General features: G+C 44.1%; 1 protein-coding gene across 2 annotated transcripts; it reads left to right on the top strand.

Annotated features, from left to right (window-relative positions):
• Positions 1-15: 15 nt before the first annotated feature.
• VEGFD (vascular endothelial growth factor D) lies at positions 16-14,891 on the top strand. Of its 2 annotated transcripts, XM_035115765.2 has the most exons (7): positions 144-685; positions 6,886-7,096; positions 9,919-10,109; positions 10,998-11,146; positions 12,384-12,481; positions 13,709-13,904; positions 14,211-14,891. In XM_035115765.2, exons 1-7 carry the CDS (start codon positions 602-604, stop codon positions 14,299-14,301), a joined length of 1,020 nt encoding a protein of 339 aa, XP_034971656.2. In that variant the 5' UTR covers positions 144-601; the 3' UTR covers positions 14,302-14,891. The 2 variants fall into 2 exon arrangements, with proteins under 2 accessions (XP_060129486.1, XP_034971656.2); XM_060273503.1 differs by lacking the exon at positions 13,709-13,904 and having other exon boundaries at positions 16-685.
• The last annotated feature ends 1,730 nt before the right edge of the window (positions 14,892-16,621 follow it).

The raw sequence follows: 16,621 nt of genomic DNA, 5'->3' as shown, positions 1-16,621 counted from the left end.
CCATCGGTAGGGACAGAATGGGATAGGAGCCAACATGTGACTCTTGTTTTCTGCCAGTGTCTGTATCAGATTTAAGACACATGCTTCTACAGGCTTCCATGAAGGCTGTGAAAAAAAGTTTCAATACAGAGAGTTGGATTACAGCTCTCTCTAGCTCAAAGCATCGGCCGTTCTACAGCCGTCTTAAAAGGAATCTTGTAACATGGAGCACCAAACCCCCTCAGTAGATTTTAACCTTTCCTGGACCACAAATTAATTTTGAGTTTCTCTTTGTGTCCAGGTGGGAGATGGATTGATTATTATTTTTTAATAGACTGGGACCTGTATTTGCCTGCTTCTGGAAACGTTTTTTAACTTTTGTATTTTTATATCTAAAAAGTACCTAGAAGAAAGAGATGACATTGTTTAAGTGAATTCTACTCTTCTTTTTTAACTGTGCTGTTTACACCTCCTGTATACTCTTTAAGTTTACGTGGAGAGTAAGATTCAGGGTATGCATTTTTAAAAACATTAGCAGTTCACAGAGAAATGAATTTTGAAACGTTCTTCTCCAGCTGTGTGACTTCAACTGTGTAGCAAAGTGTGGACATTAACCACAAGGATGTACAAGCCGTGGACAACTGTAAACATATTTATAGTGTCTTTTCTACATCTGCTGCAAGGTTCTGAACATGGATCTGTAAAGGTAAGTGGGCTTTATTTTGGAATTGTCTGCATCAATTGGAGTCTCAAGACCACATGGGTCTGAAACAATCTTCGGACTACAGTGGCACTTTTTTGAGTTCTTTCTGGGGTGACTCTTAAGTATTGCATAAATAAACAACTTTGATGTATGTAATACCGTGGGAGAAGATTTAACAGCCAATTGAAGCATTTTCTTCTGCCAGATTTCCAAGGGAAAGACTAAAGTGCATGTTTAACTAACCCATTGAAATAAATAGTATTTAACTTTTGGCTGACTTCTGCCGTAAGGAGTATATAGAAAACAGGAATGTAATGAATCTACATTCACAGCTGATGGATACTTTTCTTTTTTGCCACTTAAAAATATAATGTATTAATTAAATGATAATTCATTTTCAGCGGTGGCAGATGACCAAATAGAACCTTTTTTTAAAATTCCAGTATGACAGCTTTTTGCAATAACACGGCATTCTCTTAAATTGTTTGATCCACATTCTGTGCTTTTTCTGCATCTCTCCAAACAATTTGTCCATTACTTGTAAGCCTTCTCTTTCTTTGGCAAGATTAGGAAGGTTGTCTTTTTGACCTATCAGTCACTCTGTTTTTGCATGGATCCACTTTGAAAATAATTAGGTTTGTAAATACTGTTCCCAAATAACGTATTTGCTACTGCCCTTTAAGATCTAGATCCTAGAAGTTTTTGTCATTCCAGGACATTGTCAAATGTGTGTGTGTGTGCTTAGAGAAACTCCTTACTGCTGTATAATGTACCAATCCAGTCTGAATAATTAAGGCTGGATTCCTATATGGTTTGAGAAGTAATTCTTTGCCAGATCTGATATGGGAATGCCTTCTAAGGTTGGTTCATGATGTAAGCTTTCAAAAGATAATATTCTAGCCTCCTATACAACTTCATTGTGTAAATAGCATTTTTACAAAACTTTGAAAGTTTTGAAAAGGTATCGGTGTTCCTCATTTCCTTAACTTGTTACATTCTACTGTTAGCTACTTCAGTAAATCAGAAAACGGAATTGAAGATTCAAGCAAGAATTCTGTTATGTTCACATTAACGGGGGGCGGGGCGGGGCGGGGGGGTGCAACTGCTGGCATTTGGCAAAAATGTGAATCAGCCAGGCCCCAGGGTACCTCTGCAGTGCAATGATATAATGCCAATTATATTGCAGAAGCAACATGGATATACTGTGTAGGTCAAACTAAAAAGAGAGAGGGGGTAACCATTACTTCCTGCTAGAGCAAAGTCAACCTTTCTGGTATTCTCCCCGAAATGATTTCCTTTTAACTTATCAAAATACATTTATTGTTAATGAAATTAAGGCTGCAAACCTATGCTATGCATAATTGTTTGGGAGTGGGCTCCACTGTTGACTGTCCTTGCATAAGGGTTGGGCTGCCAATGATTTCTACATAGGAATGAGAAAATGCTATTTTGTGCTTTCTGTTAAATCTCCTGAGGTTTTGAAATCATTATTTTTTTACACCAAGTACCTATTATTTTATTTTATTTTATTATTTTATATTATTTTATACCAAGAACCTGCCAACCTAGCAGTTCGAAAGCACGTCGAAGTGCAAGTAGATAAATAGGTACCGCTCTGGCGGGAAGGTAAATGCATTTCCGTGTGCTGCTCTGGTTTCCCCAGAAGCGGCTTAGTCATGCTGGCCACATGACCTGGAAGCTGTACGCCGGCTCCCTCGGCCAGTAAAGCGAGATGAGCGCTGCAACCCCAGAGTCGTCTGCGACTGGACCTAATGGTCAGGGGTCCCTTTACAGTACCTTTACATTTACCTATTATTTGCTGATTTTTCTATAGTTTGGAATATATTTCAGCTGATGCAATTCTATAACTGCCTACTCAGAAGAAAGCCCCATTGAATTGCAGGGGGCTTATTTCCAAGTCAGTGAGTACAGAATTGCAGCCTATGGCTTAAAAGTGCTATGAAACATTTTGAGTGGCAAGTTATTCTAAACCTCGGCGACATCAAGCCACTCTCCTTTCATGTAGGACTATGGGCAGCTTGGTGTGAAGTAGATTGATGGACTGGACTGGCTTTACAATCCTCTTGGCAGGGATCTCTAGGCTACAGAGAAGAGCCCAAGTTTAAATTATGTCCTTTCTGTAGGGCAAGTGCCTTGAAACACCTATGTGCAGAATTCCCTTTAAGAACATAAGATACCTGCTGGATCACACCCCAAGACTCATCTGGTCTGCCTTTGGGGGGACCCTGTTTTAAAATTTCCCAGCAGTGTATGGCAAATGGTGTTGGTTTTCTCCACCGTATCATATTACAACAGCAGTGTTTGTGTGTGTGTGTGTGTGTGTGTGTGTGTGTGTGTGTGTGAGAGAGAGAGAGAGAGAGAGAGAGAGAGAGAGAGAGAGATTTATTGAACTGTATACCAGACCCGGCTCTAGGTGCACTCCCGGTGGCGCCGGGCCGGCAGGGGGGGCGCTGCGTGACGAAGCCGCGCAGTGAGGGCGGGGGCGCCAGAGCGATCTCAGCGCCAGGGCGCCCGACCTGCTCGAGACGGCCCTGCTTTACACAATGACTGTAACCTGCCTAACCAACATGGGCTTGTTCCCAGTATGACAGCAAGTTGAAGCCTGTGTTTCATTAGACAAAGAGAGAGGATCTGCCTCTGTGTGGTGTTAGGAACAGAGAGGTGTTGGAGTTTAAATACAGCTCAGTACTGCATACCGGAAGCAGTCAAGTCCAGCGGGAGTGCCTATATAGTTGGCTCTCTCTTATGTAGCATTGCTGTTCCTGTAGCCCCCAAATGCTGGGCTTGGCACCCAACTACATAGCTGCCAAGTTTTCCCTTTTCTTGCGAGGAAGCCTATTCAGCATAAGGGAAAATCCCTTTAAAAAAGGGATAACTTGGCAGCTATGCATCACTTCACAAAAGGCCAGACACTGCGCCTTCCCCGAAAGAAGAGGAACCATTGCTTTGGCAATGCCCCTGACCTGTAAAGACAGCTGCTCTGGTTTGGCCCAGTTCAAGCAGAGCTCCTCCCACATATTTGGGCCAATAGATGGAGAGACCGCGGAGGAAGTTTTGGAAAACATTGGGACGAGCTTGGAGAGACAGAACAATGCATTTCTTGTTAGGTAGGGAGAGTAGCCAGCAGGCACTGGGTGGGAGGAAGGGGAATTTAATCATCTCCAGGAAGCAGCAAGGCAGAAGAAACAGAGGGTGTGTGTGTGTGTGTTTGTGTGTGTGTGTGTGTGTGTGCGTGTGTGTGTAGAGGCTCTTGTCTGGGCAAAGGCGCTTCAGGGTTCTCCCCTCTTAGCATTTGTGAACCTAATGAAGGGCCGGCCCACCCATGAGGCAAGGTGAGGCGATCGCCTCAGGTGGAAGAATCCATAGCGGCAATGAATCCCAATGTAGATCTTTATCCCACCCCCATTCCCGATGTTGCTCTTCACTCCCCCCTTCTTCCCTGGTTCAAAGCAGGAGTTAAGAGCCAATGTCCAAGCTTTCCTTTGACCAAAGCCAGGACGTTTGCGGTAAATCTCCAGGACTCCGCCTGCCTTAAAAAGGTACTTGACCCTATGGGCATGTGCACTGAGCAAACAAGATTCAGGCTGTTTATTGAGAGCTTTTTTTCCTCCCAGGCAGCTGTTCCAGGAAGAGCAACAACTTGATAGATTTACCTTTAAATGTGCACTGAATTTAATTTCTCCTCCTATCCCTAGGTGGCCAGCTATCAAACCCTGCTCTAACCCAGTAAATAGCCAGGCCACCCCAACTGATTAGCTATGGGGATATTATCTATTTACATGCCTGCTTAGTTAGCAACATTTGAGGGATGGGAGATCAAAGTTATTTTTCATTTAATACAGCAGTTGGAAACACAGACAGCCCAATGTTCCAGGGCTACCGCCACAAATTACATTTCATGGCATGTGCCGTGAATATTTATTTCCTTAGGAGTTAAGAAATTTTCTAAAGTACACATGTTGTCAATAAACATATTTATTGGCTTTCTGAACCCTCTGCTCCTCTCAATTCCCTGTGACTAAAAGTTGTGATGAGCAACGGTTTCAACATAAAATAAATGTGGTCACAATATTCCGGAAAATTGATCCCGTCAATTCCTCTGGGGAGGGCCATTCTTCTCTGGCAAGTCTTGAAAGAGAGCCCTCTTTTTTAAAGACTGTTACCATGCACCAGGCAAGAGCAGATAAAAAGCACATGCTTTTTAACATCCCACTGCACGTCCTTGATGTACTTACTTATCACTTTGAGGGGGAGTGGGGAAGGTAAAGGGAACTTGAGAGCTTTATCCTGGCCATGCCATTTTTGTTCATGAAAATGAGTAGAAAGATATGCCCTCCCTTTCTGGTGCTTCAAAGTTCACAAGAAATACAATTGCGTATTTGACTTGGTTTTTAACGATGTGGCAAGCTGTTAATCAAGAACGAAAATCTCAAGACAGTAGCTAAGGAGATATGAGCATAGCTGCCAAGTTTTCCCTTTTCTCGCGAGGAAGCCTATTCAGCATAAGGGAATTTCCCTTAAAAAAAGGGAGAACTTGGCAGCTATGGATATGAGTAGCTTTCAGCTACCTGTATTGTATATATTCCATTTTTTTGGGGGGGGGGGAGCGGCTGGAGCCACCAGCCAGGTTCTTTTATCTCCTGGATTGACATTTTTGGTACTGCTTGGTCATAAACATCTTCCACATGCCAGTGGCATGGCATTGTACCCTGTGTGTGTGTGTGCGCCAGGTTAAGGAGCTTCTACAGTTTGGTTCCTGGGTTGCTTGAAAGCAAACCATGTTTGATAAATGTCCTCAGATAATTCATAATTCCCCGTGAGTCAATGCTGCAGAGTGTGAAGACCACGGATGCAACTTCAGGAGACAATAGGGTCTTCTGGAAATGGAGGAACAGTCTTGAGTTCCTAAATCTACCTCCCAGTTCTTCTCTCACTGCCCTCTTCTTATATGCTGGACCCAAAGCTATGACTTGGCAGTCTCCCTGGGAACCTAATAGGGAGACACAATCTGTGTTAATGCTGTGAGCACTTTCATCTTGTGCATGCAACAGTATGCTTTACAGATCAAGTTAACTGTAAAATGTTAGCCTTGGGAGGGAAAGGGACATCGTTGAATGCTTTTCATGGCTACTCTAAGTCAGTTCTTTATGATATGGGTATATGGGCTGGATATATGTTTATCTCAAGGCACTTCTTGGTATGCTAGGGGAATTCTTCATATTTCTTTTCTATGATTAGTCATTCTTCCTCAGGTTTGAACAAGGGACAGACTCCTGATCATTTATCCAGCAATATCTCAAGGAGCACCTCTCCCCTTATGAATCGACCCAGACCCTGCAACCATCATCTGATGCCCTTCTTTGTGTGCCTCTTCCGGGAGAGGTCTGGAGGGCGGTAACACGAGAACAGGCCTTTTCTTCGGTGGCTCCTCATTTTGTGGAATGCTCTCCCTGGGGAGGCTTACCTGGGCCTTCATTACATATGCCACCACCATTACATTTTGCCACCAGGCAAAAACATTCCTCTTCTACCTGGCATTTGGCTAATTAAACAACCAATGGCTTTTATTGTTTTTGTTGTTATTATGTTACGTATTTTTGCGTTTTCATATTGTAAACTGCCCTGTGATGCTTGGATGAAGGGTGGTATATAAATTTAATAAATAAATAAATAATAGAAAAACCATGGGGTGGTGATCCCATATCTGGGATCGTTTGTAATTAACCCTTTAGTTACAAACCTTAGAAATAACACCTCCTTTAATCCAAGAGTAATTTTTTAACTTTTATATGCCTGTTGTCTTTGTCCATGGAGTTTTCTTGGCAGGGATACTGGAGTGGCTTTCCAGTTCCTTCTCCAGGTGGATCACGTTTAGTCAAAACTCTTGGGTAGCCCTGCGTGGCATAGCTCATAGCTTCTCTGAGTTATTCAAGCCCCTTCGCCACGACAAGGCATTGATCCATGAAGGGGCCATGGGGTCACGAAGAGTCGGACACGACTAAACGACTAAACAACAACAACAATTATTTAACCCAGCCTGATGTATTTTTTAAAAGTCTGTGTTTTTTACAGTCTATATTACATTGGCACATTCAACAGAAACTTGTGCTCTTTTCTACCTAAGGGCTATAGATGTAGGCACAGGACTGATCTTCTGTTTTCGCCCGCCCCCTTCCTTACAGAGGACGTCACTTTCTGCCCTGGCGTGGTCAGAGCAGCAGATCAGGAAAGCTGCTAGCCTGGAAGAACTTCTTCGCATCACCCACTCTGAGGACTGGAAGCTCTGGAAGTGCCGGCTAAAGCTCAAGGGCATGGCCACTATGGATTCCAGATCAGCCTCGCATCGCTCCACGAGATTTGCCGCTGCTTTCTATGATATTGAGATACTGAAAGGTAGGCTCACAGTTTATGACCTGAATATTTCTGGATCCACAGTGACTTATGTCGGGCTGCTGTCCTGTTCCTATTCAGAGCTGACCCACCCATGAGGCTGGCCGGGTGAGGGGGCTGCCTCAGGCAGCACCCTACAAGCAGCATCCCCCCCCTCTTCCACCCCTCAGCTTTGCCACACTGGTCTCCCTGGCCTCTAGCAGCCGTGAGGAACTGGCAGCAAAGCTCTGCAGAACACCTCCTCTTCTACCGAGTTGGCGAGAGGAGGTGCATTCTGGCACCCAGCTTTGCTGACAAGTTGGCGGGAGATTTGTCCCCCTCACCAGGCAGTGTGGTGGGGCTCTCCTGAAAGGAGAAGTGGAAATCAAGAAAGGATCTTTCCTCACCACCCCCCGTACCCTGGTCCAAAGACTGCTTACAGAGTTTGCGCTCGCATTGTGTGTGTGTGTGTGTGGCAGCGGTTGTGAGACATTTCCCTTTTTTGTGTGTAAGGTTTTTTTATTTGATTTTTAACAAATATAAACACATATCAAAAATTATTCAAGATCCATATCTCGAGATTGCTCTGAATCTCCTGACTTCCCCCCATCCCTTCCATTGACCATAATAATAATATTTATAACTGCATATTGATACCTATCCATTTTTTTAACCATCCAAATTATCCATACTTTTGCAAGATGTTTCTCCTCAGGTGCCAAAAGATCTCGGGCCACCCGGGTTTTTATGTGAAAGGCAGGTTGTTATATGTGTGTTTTTTTGTGCCGAAATACACACACACACACACACACACACACACACACACACACACACTTGCTGATGGGTCTGTTCCTTGTTCATAAGGTTATGTCAGTGCTCTGAGTGATACAAGCAGGGAGCTGTCTTTTTTTCTTAAAAAAAATCCATTTAAAAATAAAGTAAAATAATATTTTAAGAAGTCGAAAATGGTACAGATAGGAGTCGCCATTTGTCTAGAGATGTCACAGACACTGTCCAATATGTATTGATATAGCATAGCCACTATACCGAAAGCATCCCACAATTGTGTTTGTGGTGCTTGCTTGGCTGGGAGGAAATGACATTTTGTCGGCATTAAAGCAATGGACTTTTTTTTGCTTGGGGTGCTACCCTGGGAGAAGCTGCATGGATCCCTGGAAGAAAAGCATAAGATATGGAGCATTTATTCCATGATTTAATGTGCTCACCTGTAAAGGTGTCTACAAACTTGCAAATTCACACCCTGAAAAAAACAAAACAAAAAATGTAATGTGCTGAAAGGGTGCTTGATCGAAGTTCTGAGTTTGAAGCGCAGACAGGTGTCAAACCCATTGTTGCAAGTTCTGTATCAGGCATCCCGTCTCATGTGTGCTGAGGAGACCAAAACGTACCTAAGGAGACCAAAAAGAGGAGGAATGTCCTCTAAGCCTGCCACAGACTTTTTTTAGATTTTCTGCACAAAACTAGGTATTTTTCTTTGTTTCCGCTCGCAACACAGTTCAAGCAACGCTGCTCTAAACAAAGCATTTTTTTCCACTGCAGGGAAAAATGTAAACAGACAGCATTATTTAAAAGGAATGTGCCAACAGCAGCTCGAAATGCAGAAACGTCCAAATGCCTGTTTTTATTAGGTGTGTCCTGATGTAAAACACTTTATCAGCTTGGACATTGCTGGGCAGGAGCTTCCTGGACATCTGTTCTTACAAAGAGGAAGAAACAGAGACCAAAACATTGGAAAGGATGCCATGGGCTCTGGTCGCACCCCACGGGTGGCACCTGGATTTCTGTAGTTAGACCGAGGGTTGCTAACTCCTGAACTGGCCCTTATAGCTGTCCCTGTTAACAGCCGTTTGATCAGGTGACCAAAGAGCAGGTCATAATGTCTGCAGCCATGTTATGAAAAGTTTCACCAGCCCCCCTTGAGCTCATCAGATATTTGTTAAAAGGTCAGGAGAAGGCCAGACATTATTCCCACCCCTTTTCTGGACAGTTACATCAGAAGAACTCGACTGGATCAGGCCAAGGGCCCAGTGCAATCTAGAATCCTGAGCTAACAGTGACCCAACCAGATGTCTTGGAGAAACCCACAAGCAGGGCCTGAAGGCCACCGTGTTCTCCTCAATTGTGAGTCCCTGCAACTGGGCGTCATGTCACCCCAAGCTGGATCCCATGATGACGTTGGAAGGGCAGCATTGTGTGGATCTGGCAGATCATGAGATTAGTTACAATGCCAGTACTGCACCTCTAAGGGGGCTGATGACAGAATATATCATATCTGGGTCTTACAGAACACATTGTAAAACACAGAAAGGATAAGGGGAGAAATTATAGCTACATCAGTTATGGCGATCAGTTAGTAAAGTTCTCACCTAGATTGAAGCAATCCAGAATTGATCATGATCCCTCTCTTTCCAAATTGCCATTTCAGAGGTGCAGGCCAACAGGGGACCATCCAAACACAGAAAAAATGCACAAACTGGTTTGCAGAAGTGCCAGGTTTTTGCAGGGAAAACTCATGGGAGAACCATAACAGCCTGGTGACGACTGAGCATGGCCATGAAATGTTGAATGGCTGTTGCAGGGGTGGGTGGGAATAGAATACCATGGTGAAGGGAGTACTCCACTCTGCTGCATTCCATTGCACATCTCGCTTGGCTCATTTATATTAATAAACAGCAGATGTCATGATGTTGCTCCCCCCCCCCCCGTCAAAGTGTAGTGCTGCATCTCACACAGCTACGAAGGACTCAGAGAGCAGGCCAGTGACCTGGTGAGTCCAATTGTGTGATGACAACTGCTGCTTTTAGAATGGCTCCCTTGTTCTCCAGTCATAGATGAGGAGTGGCAAAGGACTCAGTGCGTGCCAAGGGAGACCTGCGTGGAAGTTGCCAAAGAGCTGGGCACGGCCACCAATAAGTTCTTCAAGCCTCCTTGTGTGAATGTCTATAGATGCGGAGGCTGCTGCAATGAAGAGAGCCTAAGCTGCGTGAACACCAGCACATCTTACATATCCAAAACGGTATTTGGACTTTTTTCTACTCTTCTCCAGTTTGTTTCTCCTTAACCGTCAAATCCTATGCAGGTTGACTTTGAAGCAAGCCCCTCTTAATTGAATATACTCATAGATAGCTCTTTCCTTAAACCACAGAGCCTAGGGCTTGCCGATCAGAAGGTCGGCGGTTTTAATCCCGGCTATGGGGTGACCTCTCGTTGCTTGGTCCCAGCTCCTGCCAACCTAGCAGTTAGAAAGCACGTCAAAGTGCAAGTAAATAGCTACCGCTACAGCGGGAAGGTAAATGGCATTTCCGTGCGCTGCTCTGGTTCACCAGAAGCGGCTTTGTCATGCTGGCCACATGACCTGGAAGCTGCACGCCGGCTCTTTCGGCCAATAAAGCGAGATGAGTGCCGCAACCCCAGAGTCGGTCACGACTGGACCTAATGGTTAGGGGTCCCTTTACCTTTAAGTAAGTGTGTGTAGGAAGACCAACCACCCAACCCCAGCTGATAGGAGTTGTAACCCAAAACATGCAGAGGATTCCATGTTGGGGAAGAACAAGGCATGAAAGTTGTCCATAGCTATGAATCTATTCATGGCAGAGCAAGTGCAGCTGTCCCGCATTCACTCATGTCTGTAGAACTATAGGCTCTCCACTATGTGACGAGGAGGACATGGCGTGAACACATGACAAGGAGCTGCAGGCTATCAAAGATTTCAGGTACATGTTGGACTCATGTCCATCACATGTCCTTAGGGGTGAATTGTAATTGAAGATTCCTAACATGAAGCTCAATCCTCCATTTTGCTTCATTGAGCAGGAAATATGGAGGCTATTTAACAATGAGGGGAGGCTATTTAACGATGTGTATTAATAGGAGTGGTGAAAAATGCTGTATTTCATCTTTCCAGCTCTTTGAGATTTCAGTTCCTTTAACAAATGTGCCAGATCCGATTCAAGTCAAAATTGCAAACCACACCGGTTGCAAGTGCTTAACAAATGCTCAGCGCCCATCGTACGCCATCATACGACGATCTGTTCAATATCCAGAAGAGGATAGGTAAGATTTGCAGTCAGTCTTCTGCTCTCTATCCCATTTTATAAAGATACACAATCAGTCACGAAGCTTTTCTGGGTGTTCATGAATTGTATGCTTTGTTCTAAGATTAGTGGTTATCCAATGTTTTTAAAAAGTATGTTTTTCAATGCTTTGTTTTTCAATACAAAGAAAAGTTAATGACTGCTTGGAAAAACAATGTAGAAATATGTTACATAACATACAGACTTCTCTTCTAGCAGCATTTTTAAATTACTATGGCATCTTTGATATTTACATTTTTTAAAAAAAGAGAGTCAAAACTGTCACAGGCAGCTGTGGCAAATTAATAAACAGCAGGCAGTTGGAATGTATTGAGGCCCCAGTTTGATGACTTAGCAAATACAATTCCTTGAACTGTTCATTTGCCAGTAATGAGGCTTCTGGTCGAAGTTCCTAAGACACGTCTCTAAATGCAGAAGCTTCTCAACAGACTCTGAGCCCCAATACACCACGGCTATGTGCCGCCTGTCTACTTAACTCAGCCTTCCCCAACCTGGTACCTTCCCAATGTTCTGGGCTGTAACTACCATTTGCTTCATCCAGCATGTTTGTGCCAGCTGGGGTTGATGGGAATTGTAGTCCAAAATATGTGGAAGGCACCAAATTGAGGAACCCTGGCTTAATGTATTTGACTAGGCGTAATTAATTTGACTAAGGGATGCGGGTGGTGCTGTGGGTTAAACCACAGAGCCTACCGGTAGGGTTTGCCAATCGGAAGGTCAGCGGTTCGAATCCCCACGACGGGGTGAGCTCCTGTTGCTCAGTCCCAGCTCCTGCCAACCTAGCAGTTCGAAAGCACGTCAAAGTGCAAGTAGATAAATAGGTACCACTCCGGCAGGAAGGTAAACGGCGTTTCTGTGCGCTGCTCTGGTTCGCCAGATGTGGCTTTGTCATGCCACATGACCTGGAAGCTGTACGCCGGCTCCCTCGGCCAATAACGCGAGATGAGCGCCGCAACCCCAGAGTCAGTCACGACAGGACCTAATGGTCAGGGGTCCCTTTACCTTTACCTTTAATTAATTTGACTATCCCCCCCCCCAAAAGCTGGCTCTCAAATTCCATTTTTGCATTTATTTATTTATTTGAATATTTATATACCACACTTCCATAAGAAATATATAACAAAGCGGTGTGTATATATCAGTTACTTTTTAAATGTGTTCTTAACATATTTATTTGGCCTTTTGTTTCCTTCTAGTTGTCCCCAAATAAACAAACTGTGTCATAGTGGCTGGATGTGGGACAGTGATAAATGTGAATGTGTTGTAGACAAAGATCGTCCTGGCAGAAGGGAAGGTATATACTAGTACTACTTATATACTCACTTTAATATTGAAATCTGGACAAGTTAAAAAAAAACCCATAACAACATTATGAATAACAACATTAACAAACTGAAATAGGTGGGCAGAGTTGATTCCCCTCCCCCCGGCTCCTGTAACTCTGCATCTAGAAACAAAAGAGTAAATCTGGGCAGATTGGTAGTTAAAAACATTTTGCTTTTACTAGAATTAACTGAAATGAGAAGCTCAGTCAGACAGAAGTAACACTCATTCATTTGAAGCAAAGCATTTGTCCTCCTCCCAGATTCTCCCACCCAACTTCACATGCACAGCGGGATCATCATCATCATTATTGATTATCCTAGGCTATGTGTACCTGGAAAGATAGTAAAATCTGGGCAAGTTTCAAGAGCAATTTCCTTATGATATGGCATGAGAACCTGATGTTCAAAGCGGGTGGGAAGAAAATACTTACCAAGTGATTTCTGGCCGTTTCTGAGACAAATACTGCCCCATCCCTGGAAAGAGAAGCAACTCCAGATAATTGTGATTGCAATTAATGACCTGGGGGAAAAGAGCTGCACAGCTAGCGCCAGATGTTCAAGGGTGCTTTGCACTTTGTTTTTCCTAAGCAACAACACCGCCCCATGCCACAAAGCAAACCATATGGGCGAAACTAAGGAGGAGTTTGTGAAATTGTCATTAGGGTCTTCTATTCAAAAGGGGGAAGGCAAAAAAGCCCATTGGGCATGCCCCAGGCTAAACTAGCTCTTTAGATCCCAACTGGGGGAAAAACTAGAATATGGTTGTGTATACATCATACACATAGTGCTGCTGGGGGGAATGACAGTTCCTAGAATACTTTGGGTGTACGGTACACTTTAAATGTATGTATATTGCTATCACGACTTATAAAGTCCATATCCATACAGACTCTTTTTATTTCTGCTAGAATATCAACTTCATTATAATTACATTCTTTTCAAGCTGTGGATTCCATAGTTTTCACTGTAGGTTGATAGGAGTTCAGATTTCTGGACTCGCAGTGCCATAAATAGTGCATTTTATAGGTTAAGTTCAAGTCTTGCTGTACATCTGCAGGATATTATTACCTTTGAGTGACACCCTGTATCTGTGATGTATAGCGAAATGTTGAGGTGCCAACATTTTCGGAAGAGGGTGAGGAGTTTTATAAACCTCTCTCTCTCTCTCTCTCTCTTCCCTACCAAACATGTGCCAGGGCTCCCTCCACTTGCTGAACTTGCGATGTGTGCACCAAATATGAACTTTGATGAGGAAAATTGCGAGTGCATCTGTAAATGGAAGTGCACTGGCAATTTATTTCAGAACAAAGAGAACTGCAGCTGTTACTTGTGTACGGAGAACCAAGACAGCTGCCTTCAGAAACACAAGGAGTTTAATGCAGAAACATGCAGGTAAGCCTTCCTTTACATTTCAGTTCAATGCAGCATGCTTGGTTCACGGCCAGATTGATTGATTCCCACCCCCGGGTTGAAATTTGTACTAAATGATTGGGCTTGTGTAGAAGGTAAATCTCCCATTTAACAAATGATAATGAATGAAGATCCTCCTTGCAATGGGGAGCCATGAGTAATGATTCTGTACCTCCTTTCACATGATCACAATGGACATAAGTCTTTTCATGCTTTCCTATACATACTCCATGGAACAGAAGTGCGCACTTATCACATTGTCTTCTCTGACTTATTGTCTTTAAGCAGCTGTGAAGACAAATGTCCATTCCAAGCCAGAATGTGCCCAACTGCTCGGCCGGCATGCTCGAGGCACTGTTGCCGCCCGAGAGGGGGATGAAGTCCTCACGGGTCCCAAAGCAGAGAAACACCATGACGGAGCTTTTGTTATCTCCTGTACTACCACTGCCACACAGCTTTGCAAAGTAGCTGCCCGCCATCGACTGTTAAAACAATAATAATCATGGATACGGGTGGCTTTACTGCTAAAAAATATAATTAAAATCCAGTCTGTCTTCGTTATTAAGACAACGAATGGATCTACAAGGACATTGCCACCTGACCGCTGATATATGCTACAACAGACTTTATCCTTGTTCTGTAATGGACTACCAGAAAGACCTACGGTACGTTCATTGATGTTGTATGAAAAAAGAAAGTGGCATGTAGAAGCAATGGGGATATCTTTACCGAGCAACTTTGAAATGCAGAGAATAGTTCTATGCTTTCAACCTTCTTATTGTTCATATTTGTTTTTAGACCAACTTTTTCAGACCTTCTAAAATTTGGTTCCCTAATGCGTTCAGCGCTGAATGATTCGATATACTGTCTGTCTGTGTTTTATTATTTGGGTTTATCCTAGAACTACTGTCTGATGTGCCATATTTAAAATGTATATAGAAAAATAAAGGCACCAGTTATTAATTAAAATGCATTGGCGTGTATAATTTCTATTGCAAGCTTAGTCAGAAGGAATGAAGTACGACTAGAGGTTTTCATCTGCATCCTTTCATTCCATACAAATGGAATAAAAGTGTCCCCACACTCCTCCTTTTTAAAGAAGTCTGTTCTACCACTCGTGGTAAGACTTGGGGTGAAACTAAATGCTATTCCTGTGGCAGGGGATTTTTAAATTTGATGCTAGGGAGAAGGAGGAGAAGTTTCACCTTTTCCTCCAGATGTAATCCTCTCTAAAATCATTCCTCTGCATTGCAATTAGCCTTCTTATTACTTTACACCCCACTCTTCCTCCCAAAGGAGCCTAGGATGGCAAACAACAAGAGATGCAACAATAAAATTACCTTTAAAACAATTCCAGTACAGATGTGGATGAGGAAAGATCTCAACTTAGCAGGAGGGAAGGTCTTCAGCAGGCGCTGAGAAGGCATCAAAAATGGCACCTTTCTAATATTCAAGGGGAGGGGATTCCAAAGGGAAGGCGCCACAGCACTAAAGGCCTGATTCTTCCGTTGTGCGGAAGGGACCTGCTGATAACAGTGGTATTTACAGGAGGCCCTCCCTCACCTGTGTGAGTGATCAACTGGATATATATACGGGCTGAGGCTACCGGTATAAGGAGAATAGTGCACTAGATCAGGACTATGCCATGTGGGGATAAGAGCTTGAACCTTTTGCCTCCATCCCAGCCATGATCCGAATTGGATCCCACTCCCAACTCCAAGTCTGCTATTTGCGGTTGGACGGAAATCTCCCTTTGGCTCTGCTGGCTGGGTCTGCTGGGAGCTGAAGTCCTGCATGAATGGGCACTGGTTCCTTGCTTCTGATTTAAAGGTTTACCATTTGCTCTGGGTTCTCCTATTCTCTACTTGGTGGGGAAAATAGTTGATCTTACTTTGTCTCTTCCATGACACCGTTGAATTATGGGGTGACATTGGCTTGAGTCCCAGGTCCTTACACCTCTTTCTCGTGAGGACCATGATGGATATAGGGTGTGGCTTAATTGCATTTCAATGAATCACTAGCGGCCCTCTGCACCGGATGGAAGACCTCACCTCCAGGACCTCGGCCAGGCAGCTGGTTCAGGTGGCAACGTAGGACTCGATATCTCTGCCTAGGGAGTTTATTTTCCCAGTATATATTTCTGAGGCAGGATAATGGGCCTCACTCAGGGTGATACTTTAAACACTCAGAGGGGTACTTTAAACCGAATGAGGTTGCCAGGCTTATTATTTTTAGCAGTGCCTTTCATTCATGAGAGGCTGGAGGAGTGCTCGGCTTCCTTTACAGCCGGCGGCCACCAGCTTAGGACGATACGATAACAGTTAGGCCGTTAATCACAGCTTTCAAAGGAACACTGATAAAGGAGCACTGGTGAAGCATTGAGGAGGAGAAGGTTGAGAGACGGGTAAGCTGGCGCCCGGGAATATAAAAGGTAAAGGGGCCCCTGACCATCAGGTCCAGTCGTGTCCGACTCTGGGGTTGCGGCGCTCATCTCGCTCTATAGGCCAAGGGAGCCGGCGTTTGTCCGCAGACAGCTTCCGGGTCATGTGGCCAGCATGACAAAGCTGCTTCTGGCGAACCAGAGCAGCGCACGGAAACGCTGTTTACCTTCCCGCTGGAGCGGTCCCTATTTATCTACTTGCACTTTGACGTGCTTTTGAACTGCTAGGTGGGCAGGAGCTGGGACCGAGCAACGGGAG

This window comes from Zootoca vivipara, chromosome 4, assembly GCF_963506605.1.
Source record: "Zootoca vivipara chromosome 4, rZooViv1.1, whole genome shotgun sequence".
Classification (NCBI taxonomy): Eukaryota; Metazoa; Chordata; class Lepidosauria; order Squamata; family Lacertidae; genus Zootoca; species Zootoca vivipara.
Note: the sequence above shows the minus strand (reverse complement) of the source record. Positions and strands in the feature narration are given on the sequence as shown.

What these genes read in the sequence shown, in the direction of transcription:
- VEGFD (XM_035115765.2), top strand. Translation starts at nt 602, where the DNA reads ATGTACAAGCCGTGGACAACTGTAAACATATTTATAGTGTCTTTTCTA. An exon ending in CTGAACATGGATCTGTAAAG is followed by an intron (nt 686 to 6,885) that starts GTAAGTGGGCTT and finishes CCTTCCTTACAG; the next exon opens with AGGACGTCACTTTCTGCCCT. An exon ending in TTTAATGCAGAAACATGCAG is followed by an intron (nt 13,905 to 14,210) that starts GTAAGCCTTCCT and finishes GTCTTTAAGCAG; the next exon opens with CTGTGAAGACAAATGTCCAT.